The 17,781-nt window shown below is 41.6% G+C and overlaps 1 protein-coding gene across 6 annotated transcripts in view; it reads left to right on the forward strand.

Moving 5' to 3' along the window:
- Window positions 1-17,781, forward strand: part of adgrb2 (adhesion G protein-coupled receptor B2) — a 148,528-nt gene that overhangs the window by 64,022 nt on the left and 66,725 nt on the right. For all 6 annotated transcript variants that reach the window (XM_087169802.1, XM_087169803.1, XM_087169804.1 and 3 more), the window contains 4 exons: window positions 182-328; window positions 5,209-5,296; window positions 6,206-6,308; window positions 11,032-11,075. In XM_087169802.1, coding sequence (XP_087025928.1) covers window positions 182-328; window positions 5,209-5,296; window positions 6,206-6,308; window positions 11,032-11,075 — 382 coding nt within the window. The remainder of the gene's footprint in view (window positions 1-181; window positions 329-5,208; window positions 5,297-6,205; window positions 6,309-11,031; window positions 11,076-17,781) is intronic.

Here is a 17,781-nt window from a genome sequence, read left to right on the forward strand (position 1 = left end):
CATGACTTTTAACACTAAGCATGACTCAGTGACTTTTTAAGAGGGGAGCATTTTTGTACTTCTACTTTCACTGTCTTTGGCTCACCTCATCTATCTTATCCTTAGCCGGTGTTCTTTGTTCTGGTCCCAATTTTGTGCTGTAGTGACTTTCAAGTGATTTTTGTATCTCTTCCTTGTCCAGTGATAACCATCCAACGAGAGCCGGTGTCTGCAGTTTCCAGTGATATCAACTTCCCCATGAAGGGCCGGAGAGGGATGAAGGACTGGGCCAGAACAGCGGAGGACAAGCTGTACATCCCTAAAGAGGTCTTCACCGTCCCCACTGAAGGTAGGAGAACTAAGACAGATATCCTACCACCCAGGGTTTGTTTGTTTGTATGAATCTGCACTACTTATTGTTTTGGAAGGTCAGGTCCAGCCCATGTACATACAGTAAACACAAGATTAGTTGTATTTGTTTCAGGGGTTTTATAGAAACGATTATCAACTAGACCTGGGAGCAGGTACTCCCGTGTCAAAAGACTGAGGTCATCACTGAAAAAGACTTAAACGGGTGGTAAACAGTAACACTAGCAGTCTGTCTTCAGTCAGGTTTGAGCTCTGAGCTCATCACCATGATTCAGATCTGTTGTAGTTTATTCTTAGACATAGTTGGACCTGTTATCACCCCACTCAACACTCTTCAGCCAAGGTCGGAAGGCTGGCCAAGAGGAGTTATCCCAGTGTGAGTTCACGCACTTAGAGATGTGTCTCATGGAAGGCTTCCCAAGGACATCGGAGGGTAATGCTGAGAAGGATTTGGACTGTAAAGAGGCCCTGGAGGGCTTCTCAAGAAAATGCAGGTCTTTCATGTGTGAAGAAGTCTGTTACAGCCCCTTGAGAGCATGAAGTCCTCATACAATTTTGAAAGATGTCTCTTTGCTTTTAACAGCACGAGAAAGTTAACTGCTGTTAGTCTTAACTGCTGTGATTTCTTTCCACGTGGTTTCAAGTGAAGCCAAGAAATGAGCAAAGCGATTGTCCAAGCGCAACAAAAGGAAATCATGGAGGAATATATAAAGAGAAAGAAGGTATCAGGAAGCACAGGAGCAAAAGTTGTAGAGGGGAAACAAAGGAACTTAAAAGAGACAGGGGGGAAAAAGTGGTTTATATTAGATAAGGGAATTACTGTGGCAGATGCGATCCACTACCAACGAAGCCAAAGGTCACATCTCACAGGAAATTACACTGGCAGACTTCCTGTCTGGCACCCCATACCCTCCCCAAATTAAAGTTCAGAGAGGCTGCAGGCCGAGGGAGCGGAGCTGTCTCTGACCTCTCACTAGCAGGGATGACACTGAATCTCTTTGACTGGCATTCAAGACATCCTGTACACCAACCTGAGGGCGCCTCACCTCAACTCACTCACTCTGTTTCTTTATTATGTGAAATGTAATTTGTTTATTCTACCATCTAACCATCCACCTTCCCTTTGTATAACAGAATCTCTTTATGAATTGTCTTTGAGTTGTTTTCCCACATTTTATAGAACAGAACATTCACATATCTCAAAGGATGAATTTTAGGCTGCAACTAGAGACGGGGGTGTTAGCTAGCTTATTTAATTCTATAGCAATGTTTTCCTTTTTCTTATTCTCCATTATTCTCTCTTTTATTTTACTGCCTTTTATGCCCCCCCCCCATGTCCATTTTTTTGTCCTCATATATTGCGGTGGTGAATGTTTTATATCTGGCTGTGCTTGCTGTGAAATGAAAGTGACCGTCTGCATCACATTTACACAGCTGTTTTCACATATGATATTCAGGACATGCCATTGCCATTTTTAGCATATGCTATTTGGCAAACTGTTTCATCCAAACCGCATATAGCCATATGAGATAGGATATTATTAGTACTCCTTGCCCCTGTGGGAACTCTGCCTCTTCCCATTGGCAGTCCATGAGTTGAGGTCTTCAGTTGATTGCTATCAGTTTGTTTGGTTCATTTACCCCGTAATGAAAGCCTATCTCAGATGGACAGCTTAAACATGCTCATAAAGGTCCATTGGCACCTTTGTGTGTGCATGTGTGCACACAGGCGCACATACACACAGCCAATTTATAGGTTCATGAATCGCTTCACTGGGCAGAGACTGGGACTGTTCTTCACCGATTTTCGAGTTGACAAAGTCCCTCTCTCCCTCCGCTGTCTCTCTCTTTCTCACTCACACACACACACACACACACACACACACACACACACACACACACACAGACAGCACACTCTGTCTCACAGCCACGCACACACCTAGATCCAAACACAGCTTACAAGCCAGCAATGTCTTCATATTTCACCTACACCATTGCTTGTACATGCACATGGTTATGCACCATTAACTTTAGAGTATTAGTCAAGTAAGAAGAGAAACCACATGAGCTCTGCTGTCTAGTAATATGTGAAAGACTGGCTTCCTGATTTGAAATTTAACTATGTTGAGGTTCAATTTGTCAACACAAATCTAACTTTGGTTGATAATTGCTAAAACAAAAGTTATTTGTCTTTAATAAGAACAGTTTGACATTTTAGGAAATAGCACATTTATTGGCTCTCTTGAGGAGAGTGTAATGAGAAAATTGATGCCACCTTCATGTCTGTGTGTTACGTACGGAGCTACAACCAGGAGACGGATAGCATAGCTTAGCATAAAACTGGAGGGCAGGGGGAGCTAGCCGACCAGCCTGGAAGATACGGCCGCTAGCACATATAACAAATCATTAATGTCCCTGTAAGCAGTCCCTGTAAAACCACAACTCATCATTTTTACATTTCCGTTTCTACAATAGATACAATTAGTAGCTTCAGGGATGTTGGAAAGTGTATGAACTTTCGACAAAACCATTTACCCCTGCTTCCTGTTTAGCTAAGCTAAGCTAACTGCCTCCTAGTTCTAGCTCCACACTTAAAGCACAGATCTGCAAGCACTATTGATAGAGATATTTTTGGAGAGCAAATATTCATATTTCTCAATTTGTCAAATTATTCAACAGCTTGAAGGTTTAAGAATTAGCTAAATGAGATGAAACAGAATTGTTTTAGTGTTGAGTTACAGTATTTAAGTATATGCAGTATAAGTATTTAGCATTGGCATCAATCATATTTGTAAGCTTGAGTATTTTATCCTGTGTTTCTGTTCAATTAGCTCAAAGAAAATGCTATTCTACAGTAGTTTTACATCTTAGACTTGTCTGTGCTGTGTTCAAAAGTTGTAGAGTAAAAGCAGAAGAAAGAAGCTTGGAACGAAGGACAAGAGTAACTCACATGGAGCTGTTTGGATGGAGCTTTTGATCTTTGATTAAAACCATAAATTACGGCTTAGCAGCAACTCCAAGCATATCTTTTGCTGACGAATGACATATTAAAGTTCACAGCTAGTGACTGGTGGGTTGCCATTTTGCTGGATTGCAGCTGACCACCAATCACTTCAATGTTCAGCAGGGAGAGAGTGACGAAAAGTCATGGGAAATTGGAGTTTTGTGACTAAGTGTTTTTCATGGTATTAATCATACAGGAGCGTAGGAGTGCCGCCCCCTCGCACACACTGATTTACCGTTTACCCACAATACACTGACTTTCTCATTTGCATGCCTTTGCAGACACTGTCCAATTAGGATCCATCACATTCACGACTTTGATCTGTTTTTTTGCCTCCTCACAGTCTCACAATTGCTTTTTCTTCCCCCACTGTCGAGATCTTTTTGTCTGTTCCTCTTTCTCGCCACGTCTGTCTCGCATAGCTATCTCTCTTTCTGAGTATTACCTCTTAGGCAACAGCGCAGACAGATTTTGGATGAGTCACCCAGTGCGTCTGATACCATCAACCCCCCTCTGTCTCTTCCTCCCCCACTCTTTCTGCCGATGCTCTTCCATCGCTTCTCTCAGCCTAAAAGGGCAAAGGAGGGAGTGGCATCTCTCAACATGAACTCTTTCCCTCTTACTTTTCCTCTCTGCTTCCTTCCGCCTCCCTCACTTGAGACAAAGTGACATTTACAGGGGGACACTATGTCTCCTTGGGAGCCCCTGCTCTTCTTGTCAAAAGAACCCTGAAGGGAGGGATGGAAGGCAAGCGCTTGTAAAAGAAAAAGAAGTGTTGAAAGAGGATGGAAAAGTTGAAAAGTGGGTTGGAGAATAGCAACAACAACAGAGGAGGATGAGAGCACTGAGGAGAAGGAAGGAAAGAAAGGGGATTTGAAACAAGGGGAAAGAGTGACGGGCATTGTGTAAAGAGGACTGGAACACTTTGACTTGACTTTGGCTCCATTTTCCTCAAGCTAATTACCCCTTTGAGTGATGCTTTTAGAAAGGAGGCTGCTGTATTAGGTCTAGCTGAGCAATAGTTGAGTTACTAGCTACTAAAAGGCAAACAAATTGACTCAAATAGTGTCTGCACCCACACAAAGTGTGACACCAGGATCTTTCACCTGAATTAGTACTACATTTTCAACTCAGAAGCATAATTAGTCGGAGTGTGGAATATGTAGCTGTCATACGCTTCAGGAATGCGCTGGAATTTACTAACTTCTCTCATTTTGATGTAGTGAGCGGAGCATTTGTCAGCGACAGCTTAAGAGTAAATGTAAATTGAGCTGGAATTGCAAGTTGATGAGACAGGTGAAGTCTGCGCTTGTTTGCCTCACCAACTAATAGATGTTTTGTATCTAGTTTATTTATTTCAAATGACCTAGTTGTCGGCGAAGGTTAGCTCAAATATGATCAATCACAAATACCGTCACTCCAGTCTATACTGTAAATAGCAGATTAGCAGATTTATACTGTCTCGACAACTTTGGCTTTTTAAATGTATGCTGAACTTGCTTGATTCCTCCATTGTCCTCTATCTTTCCCACTTACATACGACTTTACTTAGCTGTGTTTAAAATATTGATTTCTTCCTCACAGTATATACTAATTACTGTATGACCTATCTACCCTGCACAGGAATTAATAAAACCTTCTCTTTGTCTTTTGGGTAAAAATGGCAATGGTGGCTTAGTATTTCATACATAGAGGAAACTTCTTTTTTTCCAGCATCTTGTACCTATGCACAGGATAAAGCAAATATACAAAATAAACAGATGGACAAAGTTACAGATTTGATTTTAAAGGTGATTTTGAAGGAAAACCATGTCATCTATTTGGGCTGATGAGTTGTAAACTTGTTTGTGTTTCAGAGACAGAGACAGACTCAGAGTCTACAATGTACTATGTCATTGGAGCCGTCCTGTACCGGACGTTGGGCGTCATCTTACCTATGCCAAAGTGAGTACCTCTCATGTCATCCAGTGTCTAATTATTCTTTATTTGTATATCATCCTTTTCTCTTCACTACCTTTCTGCATCTCTATTTAAACACTCTTTCAGACAACTTTCATCTCCTGAGTAATCACTTTTATTTTGTTTGTTTTTTTGTTTCCATTCTCACTACCTTTCTATTTCTGTGCCCTTTCTTCTGTCGCTTCCTCTCTCCATCTAATTCCAACCTCAAATTCTCCATCTGTTTTCTCTCTTATAACTTTTCTCTTGCCTCCTTTCTCCCCTTGCGCCTGCTTAGTTATCAGACAAATGTATTTAATTTCCTATAAAGTACATTTTCCTAGATGCTTCTCCCTTTGTTTTGCATTGTCAATGTATTTTTGGAAGTGTACAGTGGACCTGGGATGGGTGTGGGCTTAATGGGTCCTGAAACTTACAAAGAACTTGAAAAAAAAAAAAAAAAAATTGAAGACGGGAGAAATCAGGAGGTTGTCAAAAGGCCACTGTGATATGGTGTGTGTGCTGGCCCTGGGCCCTGTTATTCAGGTCAGTGCTCTTGGTTGTGGATGAGCTGGATCTGTTAAAACCCTTTTCTCCCTGTAGCTCTGCTGAATGCTAATAGGTCCAGTGTTCTGTTTTTACTCAGGCGCTCTCTTTAGCTTTCTCCCTCTCTCATCAGCTTTTTTATTTATATGGTTATTTATTTATGTATTTATTTATTTCTGCAGACACACTCAAAAACCCTCAAAAGCAAGGGAGATAACTGGGTGTGTATGCCTGTTTCTGAGTTTGTATGGTGTATTTTTTCCTTTTTTTTTTGTAATTCTTCAAACTCAGACAATTTAAACCAAGGTTGAATGTGCAGTTCAAATCTCTGAAAACACCATTCTCTTGTGTGTGTTTGTATCTTTCTAGTCCCCCTGCAGTGATCAACTCCAAGATCTTGACAGTGACAGTACGACCGGAACCGCAACCGAGCGAGCCCATGGTGGTTGTGGAGCTGTCACCGCTTTTGAATGTAAGTTAAAAAAAATAAAATCATTTTTCTTTCCCCCTGCTATGAGAACCACACTGTTTTCATGTGTGTGTGTTTTTTATGCAAAACACTGGCAACTGTCCAGTAAAGCTAGGTATCTGCTATTGATCACTGAACATGTTACAAGACTTCAAGGTCTGGATCATTTCAAGCATAGTGTATTAGAGAATGTGGAATATCACTCTCATTTTTAATCATCTAAACTTTCCCAACCACTGTAAAGATTCATTCAAAGTAACTTCTAACCATCAGAAAAATCATTTTATTTTCCCATTAATATTAAAGTTTTACATGCAACAAAAATCTAAATTATTCCATATGAAGCACTTTCCAATGCAAGTCTTTGCATTTTTTATCATACACCCATATATTGAACAAGCCGTGGCCACGAAAATAAATTTGTTTAAGGCTTTAAAGGATTCCTCCTCTCCCTGCTGACCCATGTTTCCTGAGTTCAGATGAAAGAGAAAGTGCTGCATGCTATAAAGCAGCATAGCGTTTGGTGAATTGCTTGAATAAACGCAGACCTTTTTGACTTCCTTACATCGCAGTGTCTCCTGGTGCCTATTCAGTTTATATTACAGAGGAGTGTGTTATTATAAACGACTCGTGGGGTGTCTTCAGTGGAAAGGACGATGTGCAAGTTTAATGAGAGGCACTCTTCACGACCTCAATAAGATGTGGGTTTCATTAGCCATTCTTCTGTGTAAAGGTGGTCACAGTTTTGAAAATAATGTTGAATATTTAATGGTTCTCTCCAGACAGCACAAACCCATACACACACACACACATACACACACACACACACACATATACACACACACACACCTACCTATACTAAAATCTTCCGATAAAATCAGTCTCTTGCTGTGTCAACCAGGACCTGAGGGTCAAAATTATTGCACAGTGTTTCATTAAAAAGACTTTGTATTCAATTCTCCGTCCCCCACCACTCCATCTTTCTGCCTTAAACCGTTGATTCATTACATAATTATGGCTTTTCTTTTATATGCCTCTATCTTTTATCTTCCTATTATTCTGCTTTTTAACGCTTTTGGCAAAGCAGAGGTACTGCAGGTTGCACACCCTCTGTTTAGAGGATGATGTCTTAATGCTGATCCCAACATGCTGCTCTGTACTACTAACCGGAGGCTCCCGCTGAGGACAGACGCTTCCCTGGCACAAAGTGCAGCACAGGGCTAGGACAGACTGTGGAGGGCAGATGCACATACTGTATGCATACCCTTGACCAGTGATGGTGAGGCCATTCTTCTCTTGCTTATAGGGGTACCCCAACTACTTACAGTTACACTCATTTATATAAGTTTTGGGCTTCACAAGACATAAGAATAATGAAAATCAATGCGGCAGAGACCAAGAAATGATCAAGCATTTCCCATAAAGCAACTGAATGGTGTCTTTCCTTAAAATTCCTTTCCTTGAGTTTATAATGCAAGCTCAGGTCCAGGGAAAAAGTTGAACCGCAGTCTATCTACCACCAAGAGGAATATGGTTTTGTTGAGTTGAGTGATGTCACAAATTAATTCGAACTACACTTAGTCAAACACCAGAAACTGCATTCCTGCTGAAGGCACAAGTGATTAGCATAATCATTTCATTTGAAATCTGGTAACTGGTACTCATGATCTTAGTCATAGACACACATATACATAATTGCTACTTGACTTTAGTATGGGTTTAAGCAGCTCATAAGAGCAAAATAAAACAAAACACATGTATTTAATAACCAAAGCCTTTTGTGTTTGTAATATTGCACTCAAAGGCCAACATTAGCGTGCCAAGAGTTAAACCAGAAGACAGTCAACCTCTGTTCCTAAAGAATGAAATTATAGCCAGCAGCGGGTTAGCTGAGCTAAGCATAGCAACTGGACACAGGGGGAAAACACTGTGTCCAGCCTGACTGTCCAAATGTAAGAAGATCCACCTACCAGCACCTATAAAGGCCACCGTTGAACAGAGCCAGCTAGCTACTGTAACCGTTTTCCCCTGCTTTCAACCTCTATGCTGAGCTAAGCTAACCAGCAGCTGACCAGTTTCATATTCAATATTCAATATACAGATATATATTATTGTATTTCCCAAAAATGTAGAACTATTCCTTTAAAAATAATTTTCATTTTGTACTGCAAAAAAGAAAGTTAAACTAGTTTAATGAGGTTTCTTGAAAGTACTTACCAATACTGACAGACAACAAGGTACATGCACACTTCAAATGAAGTGTTAAAACTACTAGATGTTCGTCATTGCCCCGCTTGGCTTGAACTTCTTTAGAAAATGCTGAGCTGCTGCGGCAGACGAGCACCAGAGGAGGCAAGAAAGTGGGCTCTCTGCGCGTGGTCATGTCTTCACTGAGAAGACATCTGCTCCAGTCAGACCCCCATGTATTTCCCTGGTGTCAAATTATGTGCATGTGTGTATGTGTGTGTGCTTTCAATAGGGAGTAAGAAGCAGGAGGCCCTGTGTAGATCAGTAGACCAAATGCCAAGTACCCCACCCCCCCACCCCCCTCCTTCATCTAGCCCTTTTGATAATAAAAGGCAGCTCTGGTTAGCTTTTACACACATCACCCATAAGCCTTTCTGGTAGCTTCACTGCAATCTTGTTTACTTTGATCAATCAAAAAGCATCATCCAGGTTGCTCCATTTCATTTTCCAAATCTATAATTTTTGATATGAAGTGTAGGTCTTTTAAGACTCCCTGAACCAGTGCAGTCTTCTTCTGTTACAGTAGCTCGTTTCATATGATTCACAGCCAATATGCACTAAGCATTTATATCAACCAATGGCTACTCCATTTGCTTATGAATACCTTGTAGAAACTGGCAGTTCCATTTAAGAGAGAGAGAAGACAGAGCTGTTACACTAGACGCCATTATTACCGTCCATGAATGCAGCTGTTAGAATAAGACACACGTTGCTCCCTTTGAGAGGCATCAGTCGAGCAGACGCTGTCATTATGCAACGTATCGGCACTAAAGAGGAGGCAGACATTGTGGGAATACACGGATGTCACTCCCGCTGTAGCATACAGTCGGGCATGATGCCTGCTGATTGATAGCTGAATGCTAACAGAGCACACCAAACTAATGCATGCCCGGGGACAGCTAATGTCAGTAACAGTGTTCTGCATGTGAGGCAGAACAAAGCGCTGTCATCCATCAATCTGTGTCAGCTAGCCTCTGATCCTGTGTGCATAAACCTTGCATCATCCCGTCCTCTCGATTCCAGCCATGCAGAGACACCCTGGATTCATTGATTCATGGGAGATCAGTTATGAACTGTTCAGGGAAGGAGGAGGTGACCTTGCCTGGAGAGAAATAAATCCTCATAGTGCAGACTTGAATGTGGATCTCCTCCTTCTCTCCCTTTTCTCTCACTTAAAACACTGTTGATATTCAGAAAACATTCCCTTTGCTCTTCAGTCAAGAGGAGGTAATTCCTTCAAATCTTCCTCAGGCCGAAGAGAGTCTTCTTATAGTGGACATCATCCTTTTTGTACTGGACACAGCAGCATGGCTGCGGAATTACTGCTATAATCCCCTTTACCATAAGGGGGAGCTCAAAGGCAAAGTGCTTAATGTAGGAGTGAGGAAGGACCAAGAGACTCCTCTGCATCAGCCCAGTAGAAGAATGTGGGCAGATAACAAAAAGCCTGATCATGCTTACTTTAGAAGACTCAGAACATGTATTGGTAGGTTTGTCATTCTGAGCTCAAAGGCACCAGCTTGAGTCTTTCAATTCTTCTGATCTACAAATGAATGTAAGGAAAATAATCTTTGACCCAGATCGGGAACCCACAAAAAGAAAAAAACTTAAAACCAATTCCAATCTAATTCTGGCCAAATGACGCATACAGGGTGAAGGGGCACAGGCGAGATCATTAAAGATCACCACTGGAACAAGTTGTGATGAGTCAGTTAAAGATATCGATCCTGCAATTGATTCACCAATTGAGTCATGGCGAGTCTTCCTTTGCCACTACGCATCGCTGAGCTTTGATTACCACATGATTCACCTGCCAGTCAACCCCCAGTGACTGGCTTGTGGCCTCAGTGGGTCAATGAATGAGTTGAAATCACCAGCGTTTAGCTGCTTTTGAGGGATTACATGGCTTTTTTTAATGTGGTTTTTAATCAATTCCTTGAACACGTATGAGGATGTGTAAAGATAAGGGAAGTTATTAAGCTCTTTATGTGACTTTGGTGAGACTTTAAACACTTTGAAAGGGCTAGTTCTTCCCAATGACTACTTGTTATACCTAAATACATTTTAGTGCTTCATAGTTGTTTACTTTTTACTTTACAACTGTCCACTGTGGTTGGATTTAAGTAAAGAACAGGATGTTTATGACCCCAACTTGCTCTGTATTATTGTCCATGAAATGGCTTTTCTTTTTTTTCTTTTTTTTTTGTCTCACACACCTTCTCTCTTTCTGCAGCAGCAGCATCTATTTGCTGCTCTATCCTCTGACAATGACTCTTTCTCCATCTCTCCCTCCCACTGTCTGTCTCAATCCTTCTCTTTCATTGTCTGTTTACCTCTCTCCATCGCCCATGCAGCATCACTCTTTCTCCTCTGGCAATGAGCTAGTCTGTCTCCTTTCTGCCTCCCCCTCTCACTCACTCCTTTCGACTGGCAATAACAGCTTATCTTCTCTCTCCCCCCCCCCCCCTGTATCTTGCAGGGTACATCAGATCCTCAGTGCGTTGTCTGGGACTATGGCAACCCGTAAGTTTCTCTGAATAATTCTGATACTTGTGTCCATGTGGATGTGTACGTGCAGTAATGCATGTGTCTGTTAGTGTGTGTGTGTGTGTGTGTGTGTGTGTGTGTGTGTGTGCGTGTGTGTATAAAGATGCAGATCTTGTTTGTGCTCGTGCCCAGTCAGATTCATTTTATTAATGAACTGAAAACAGCCTAATGAAGTTCCTTGTGTTAGTGTTAATTAAATTAGTCTATGAGAACAATCACCATTCTCTCTGTGTTTCTAAACGTTCAAAAGTAACGTCCCTCAGTTCAGTGGTGCAGGTTGTTCCTGTCTTCACGTCTGTATTCCACTGTGGACATACTGTATGTTCAAACCTGAATGATCCATTTTTGTGTCATCAATGACCTGAAGCCTTATAGTTAATGGGTTTTCTCTTGTTTGTCTATATAGGCCACTGGCTCTTTGACGTTCTTTTCTCTGTATAGCGGACCACCTAGTGAACTACATAATGTAAACCAGCACAATTGATCACACGATTATAACCATTAACCCACATCGTGATTACTCTTTTTTGTCAATAACAAACTCAAACGCGTTCAGAACCATTAAATCAAGGACCAGATCTAGGTCATGGTCTCATTGCACTTTCACTACTGTGAACTACTTTTAATGGCCTGTATCATCAGCCTATGCCAGCTGAACAAATGCAACCCATCTCCTACAAAATACTGTTATATGCTATTTATTTTGGAGGAAATATATTGCAACTGAATAAGTGTGACAGCTCTTCATGGGTGGGAAGTCAGGGTGGGTGGTTGCCATGTTTAGGTTTAAGACCCTAAAACTAAACTTGGTTACAGCTAGGAAATGATTGTGGTGTTGTTAAATATTGAAAAGTTAAAGTATCCTAATCCTTCGATGCTTCAAGTTAGCATTGACCTTCCCTATTTTAAGACAAGACCACATACTGATGGGACCTCAACGGAAATACCCTTGACAGCTGATTCCTCACCTTGGAAACAGCAGCTAATCTCCACTCAAGGTTAGGTTGGCGATATGACTCAAATCAATATCATGATTATTTCTTATTACTTGCGATTAATGAACGATTACTTTTTTGTTTATTATGGTTAATTGCCCAGCCCCACTCAAGGTCTTGCCATTTGCCTCTTCCCATGGTCTCCATCAGCAGTGAAGTTCCAACTTTCTAAACACTTTCAGGACCTCATGTTCACATTGGCTGTAAAGTTGTGTTTGACAGTTCAGTCATGCACGGTTCCATGACAACAGACTCAAATTCATCTGGTGATGAAGACCTTGTGTTACCATTAAAAGCTCCAAAAAAGCTTTTAGCAGACACATTTGACAGATGATGCTTCGTCAGAGCGAATGGCTTTAATAAGAATTGAATTTGTCAGGGGGGCCATCATGGCATACCTCCCTGTCTGCTGTGACAACAAGACAGATGACAGAAAAACTCTGGTTAGCTCAGCTTTCCCCTCGAGATCACATTAGTTCACCCGGTTCTTGAGAAGGACCCTCCAGAGACCAAACCATACAATGTAGGAGTGCGGGTTCAAAGGGAACAGATAACCCAATGTAACTTATCAAACTACCCTTCTCCATCAAGGTAGGAGGGACACAAGCTCAGCAGAGTCAATTAAGTAGCCGGCAGATTACAGCTGCAATCAAATTAAATTCACAGACATTACGAGGGCAGGGAGCCAAACAGAATATAAAGTGGCAAGGTGGCGGCACTGTCTATCAACCAAATACTCAAACTGGGAGGAAAGTGGAAAACATCCAAATCTGTTCGCCAGGGATTAGGAAATATGTTTGCAGACACACACAGATGGGAGCACACAACACAGTGACCAAAACATATGTCAAATTTAGAAATAACCACATTCAGTTTAACATGCAATCAGAACTCTTTTGATTTCATGTAGCAGGCTAATGCCAACAACACAAGCATGCTCCAATTTTAATCCCCAGAGCTGCCTTAAGATTTGTCTCTCTTATTACTGTCACTATTACTATTCCTGCTCTCAGTGTAAACAGCTGTGAGTGATCACAACATGCTCTTTTTAGTGCACAGATGATGTCAGGAGAAGGTGTGAGGCTGTGAAGCCCAGCCAAGTGTTAAAAAAAAAAAAAATCCATAATCTGATGATCACATGTGGAATTTATGTACATGCACACAAACATCTGTGCGTCATGTAGAGTACATACACATATACAAGGACCGACATCTACACAGGGGACTAAGTATAACAGGAATATGTACACAGCCCGTACAGTGTTGGTCCTTCAGTTCTCCTCCATTTGGATCTTGGAGAACTGGAGCTGGGTGGGAGCGCGCAGGTGATGCGGACAGAGAACATGTTGTACAAAGCAGCCGTTTGTTTGCTGGAGGATATCACCTCTCTAAACCTGGCCGTCTCTCTAACTGAGCCACGGGCTTTGAGGATGAGCGGAAGGCAGACGAGAGGTGGAGAATGTATAGATAGCAATGCGGAGGGAGGGCAGACACGGCAGCCGCTGAACCAGACAGCAGAAGAAAAGATGTTCAGCTCAGAGATGGGAAAATAACTTTGCTGCTCTCTAACCGTTGTATGGAGATTATATTTAGTGCACACAGATGCATCCATTTTACTGTATGTGTATCTTTTCCCTCTGAATTGTTAGAATGCACACACGGGTAACGACTTGAAGAGTAAGACTCACATCTCTAAAGCCTATTATCATCCCCATCACAATAGTGTCTGCGCATGCTTTTCAGCAGTGGTGGTCTATTTACAAATCTGCTTGCAATTTCAGTGGTATCTCTCTCCTATTTGTGCTCTCTCTCAGCTGGCTAAGTTGGCCAACAGTTTGTGGCACTCACAGTTCATCTCAGTATTTATGTGTGAGTGTTTATTTATTTATTTTGCCCCTAACAGGCCCATATGTCGGCACCATCTGCCCACCCAATTCGTAGCGCTCGCTATCCCTCCCTGTCTTCCCCCATGTGCCTGTCTCCTCAACCTACTCTCAACCTGTTTTCATTTGCCTCGCTGGCTCAAATAGATACTGTTATGTTTAGCTCTCATAAAAGTTTTAAGGGGGTTCGAAAATGGGTGCTCAGGTTAGTGGAAGCAAAGGAGGCTATTTACGGTTAAAATGGACAAATTTTTCTAATTATGTTCGGAGGTATGCAGAGCACCCAGATGAAACATGAATAGACAATTTTCATGTTGTTGTTGGGTTCTTTCACCAAACTCTATCTCTCTCTCTCATTCGCTGCCATCCTTCACTAGCTGTCTCTCTCTCTCTCTCTCCATCTCCTCCATGGGAGATGATGATGGGTGTTGAGCTTCTCTTTACTACAGTACGTAGTTGCTGACCTTGCCTTTGGCATCTCTGTGCTTTGACCCTCAATACGCCTCCGTATGGGATATCTGCCTGAACCACCACTGACATATATACACACACACACACACATGCACTGAACCGTGAAGCACTTATTTTATGTCTGGTGAATTACAGATTACTGTTTCTCCATTAGAGTGTCTATGTGCCACTCCCAGATGTACTGCACAGATTCTATAGTGTAGTGGCTGCTTTTCAATCAGAACAATTTGCCTTTTTGCTGGCATCTAAAATATACATTATACTACTCAAACATGGATTTATGCATCACTCATACATTTCACATTCCATTTCTGATAAGCAGAGAAGTAACATACTCGCATACAAATGAAAAAGCTGGAATAACTATGCATCATAGATGGGGGACTAAGCAATCTCCTTTTAAAGCGTGCTTAAAAATATGACCCAGTAGTTAGAGATAAATGTAATATACACTTTAGATGGATGGATGACAGTAAACTCGTGAAGAGCTGTGGGTCACTTAATCCTATTTCTAATCCCCAGTGGTCTCCCACTTGATCGGGGATCAGTGGTTAAAGACCCAGGCACCCCACCCTGCCCCCACACCCTGCCCACCCCCAAAGAGTTATAATGGCCTGATGTGCAGCACAAGTAGCTCTAACATCCTCAATCTGACACGGTAGATTGAGGCTTGCTTTGGGCTCAGACTGATCTGGCACAACTATCAGCGTTGGCACAGACAGGTCTCAACTTTAAATGAAGTAAAAAGTCAAAGGCATAATCCTCACGCTGCCAAAAAAACTAGCTGGACACAAATCTGGCCAAAATGTAATCACATTTATTTTCTACAAAAAGGCATAGCAGCAAGTTCTGACCTCCGCCAAGTGTGACACTTTTTTAATTTCCATATTGGCACTGTTAAGGCCCTTCATACGCTATCTATTAATCTCCTGAATGGATAAATAAATTTGTGTGTTGTTTATCCGTCTCGGATACCTAACACTTCACTCCCTTGTTTTAGGATGTCTTGTAGTAAAACAGTACTGCACTGATTCAACATCGCACTTTTATAACATTGTCTGACTCACAATGGACAGACAAGTATCAAAACTGATGCAGAAGAACAAGAGATATTATATTTTCTTTTTATTACATGCAATCTTCTTTCTTGTCAAAACCTAGCACCTACATTACCCACAATGCAACTCGACCTCTGACAGTTCAGTGGAAGTGTCTGGTGTGTTATGCAAGTTGCAACTAATGTAGCCTCGAGCTGTAAGCCTCAACCAGAGATGAGGAGCTGGCTGCTAAACTCACTTTTTCTTAACTCCAAAGCCGCAGATGTTTTTCATTTTCATACTTGTAGTCTTCACACCCAACCAACACCTAAATCATATATACACATGCAGTTGCTCTTCAAAGCCTGTAGACTTTGAAATGTGAAATTCAGTTTCCCATTAACAGGTAATGCATCTAAAGTAAAAAAAAAAAAAAAGATAAATCTCTTGATGGTTATTTTTATATATACTGAATATTACCAGCAGGGATTTTTGATCTTTAATATCTAGTGCCAGGCCACGCTCAGCATGTACACATTTTAATTTATAGTATAAATAGAGTCTGGCGCAGTGGCTCAGGTTACCACAGTCACCTCACAGCAAGAGGGTCAATATAATTTACCGATTAATAAATGTGTTTGTGTCTGCAAGTGTTTTAGTGTGACCCGACTCTTGCCGAGTGCAGTCTAGGAGGCTTCAGCCCACCGCAACCTTGAGCAGGATGAATAGGTATAGAAAATGGATGGATGGATAGTAATAATAGAATTAAACTATTGCCAAATAAACAGTGTTGTCCTTGAGGAGACAGCCGATAGTTCAGACTTAGAAAAGCCTTCCATATGCTTACAGCTAATAGCCCAACATTTCACAGCATGTATCTGATTATATAGATACATATACTCATCACACATCACAATTACATTATACAAACTATCCAGAAGGCAGTGTGCTTTTAAAACTGAGCAACAGTAACAGATGCGCTAAAATGTAAATTTTGACATTTTTTTGTTGTGAAACTGTGAAAAAAAAGTAGGTTTACTCATTTTTTATCTTTCCATCTGAAATGACTTGTATTAATTTACCACTTTTGCATATTTCTTTGTCTTCGCCAGGCATACCACTTAATGCAGAAACACACACACTCACACTAACACTCTTAACAGCGTGGCCACCAGGAGGAGGGGGGGTGTAGGGCTGATAGGGCTTGCTCCACTTTTCCATCTGACAGAGCAGAAGGGATCAAGACCGCGTCAAAGAGCGAGTCAACGCGGCAAGAGGGACTCGGCCAGTAGGGCTTATGTGGGCTCAGTCTCCATTGGGCGTTACAGACGGTGGACGGGCTCTTAGCTCATTTCCCCTGCTATCACAACAGTCCTTAGAGAGCGTGTTTACATGGAAGCTTCGATTCTCAGTGCTTTACATATGGCTTCTGGTTGAGGACAGTCGGCTTTAGGGTGCCTCTGATGGCTTTAAGTGGCTTTAACATGTTCATCAGTTCTCAGAAATCAGTTCTAAGAAGTATGTACTTTAGCTATGATTTCTTTCTCCTACTGGACTTCATGGATGAGTGTGGGCTACTTGCACTTAGTTCTACTTTTTAGTTTGGCTGACGGGGTAATGTAAAGCCAGTTGGGACTGTTGATTTTGAGGTTAGTATTTATTTTTTATTTTTACTTCATTCATTATTCTTACTGATTGCATCATCATGTGACCAGTGGGGGTAGAATGGAGCACTGTGTCTTACTGCATGGCCAGGGACAGCCTTTAGAACTGATGTTGTTTCCCCAGGGCCAAGTGTTAGATGGGGGTGAAGTTGTCATGACTAGTATTTGAAGTTTAGAATAGAAGTCGTGAAGAAGAAGACTTGTTTTCTGCTGACGGTTGGAATAGACTGAGTTTTCACCCCTGGACCTGTAGCGTTAAAGAGCCACTTGGTAAGTAACATCTACAACCCCTTACAATCTATTTTAGGTCATTTGTGCTGCTGTGTTAAAATCTCCTGAACTGGAAATACTCTTACAAGATGGTATATAGGGTATGTGACCTAAAAGTCAAGTGGAGAATTTGCCTTATGATTATCTTGTTGACTTGCACACTATCCTCTTTACTTTTGTGTTGCTGGAAGTGGGCTGAGAAGGCAGCGTGTTAGTGCTATATGAGACTCAGGGTTGTCCATTTGCCCTTAAGTGTCCTGGTTGAGCCCCTGGTGAGATGCTTAGAAAATGTCCAGTTTTCTCATAAATCCTCTTCATTTTCTATGAGATACAGCATTTGAAAACCTGTTAGCAAAAATCCC

Source organism: Seriola lalandi, unplaced genomic scaffold (assembly GCF_002814215.2).
Source record: "Seriola lalandi dorsalis isolate HSWRI2012SDOR001 ecotype SW California unplaced genomic scaffold, Sedor1 jcf7180002054916, whole genome shotgun sequence".
In the NCBI taxonomy this organism is placed as follows: Eukaryota; Metazoa; Chordata; class Actinopteri; order Carangiformes; family Carangidae; genus Seriola; species Seriola lalandi.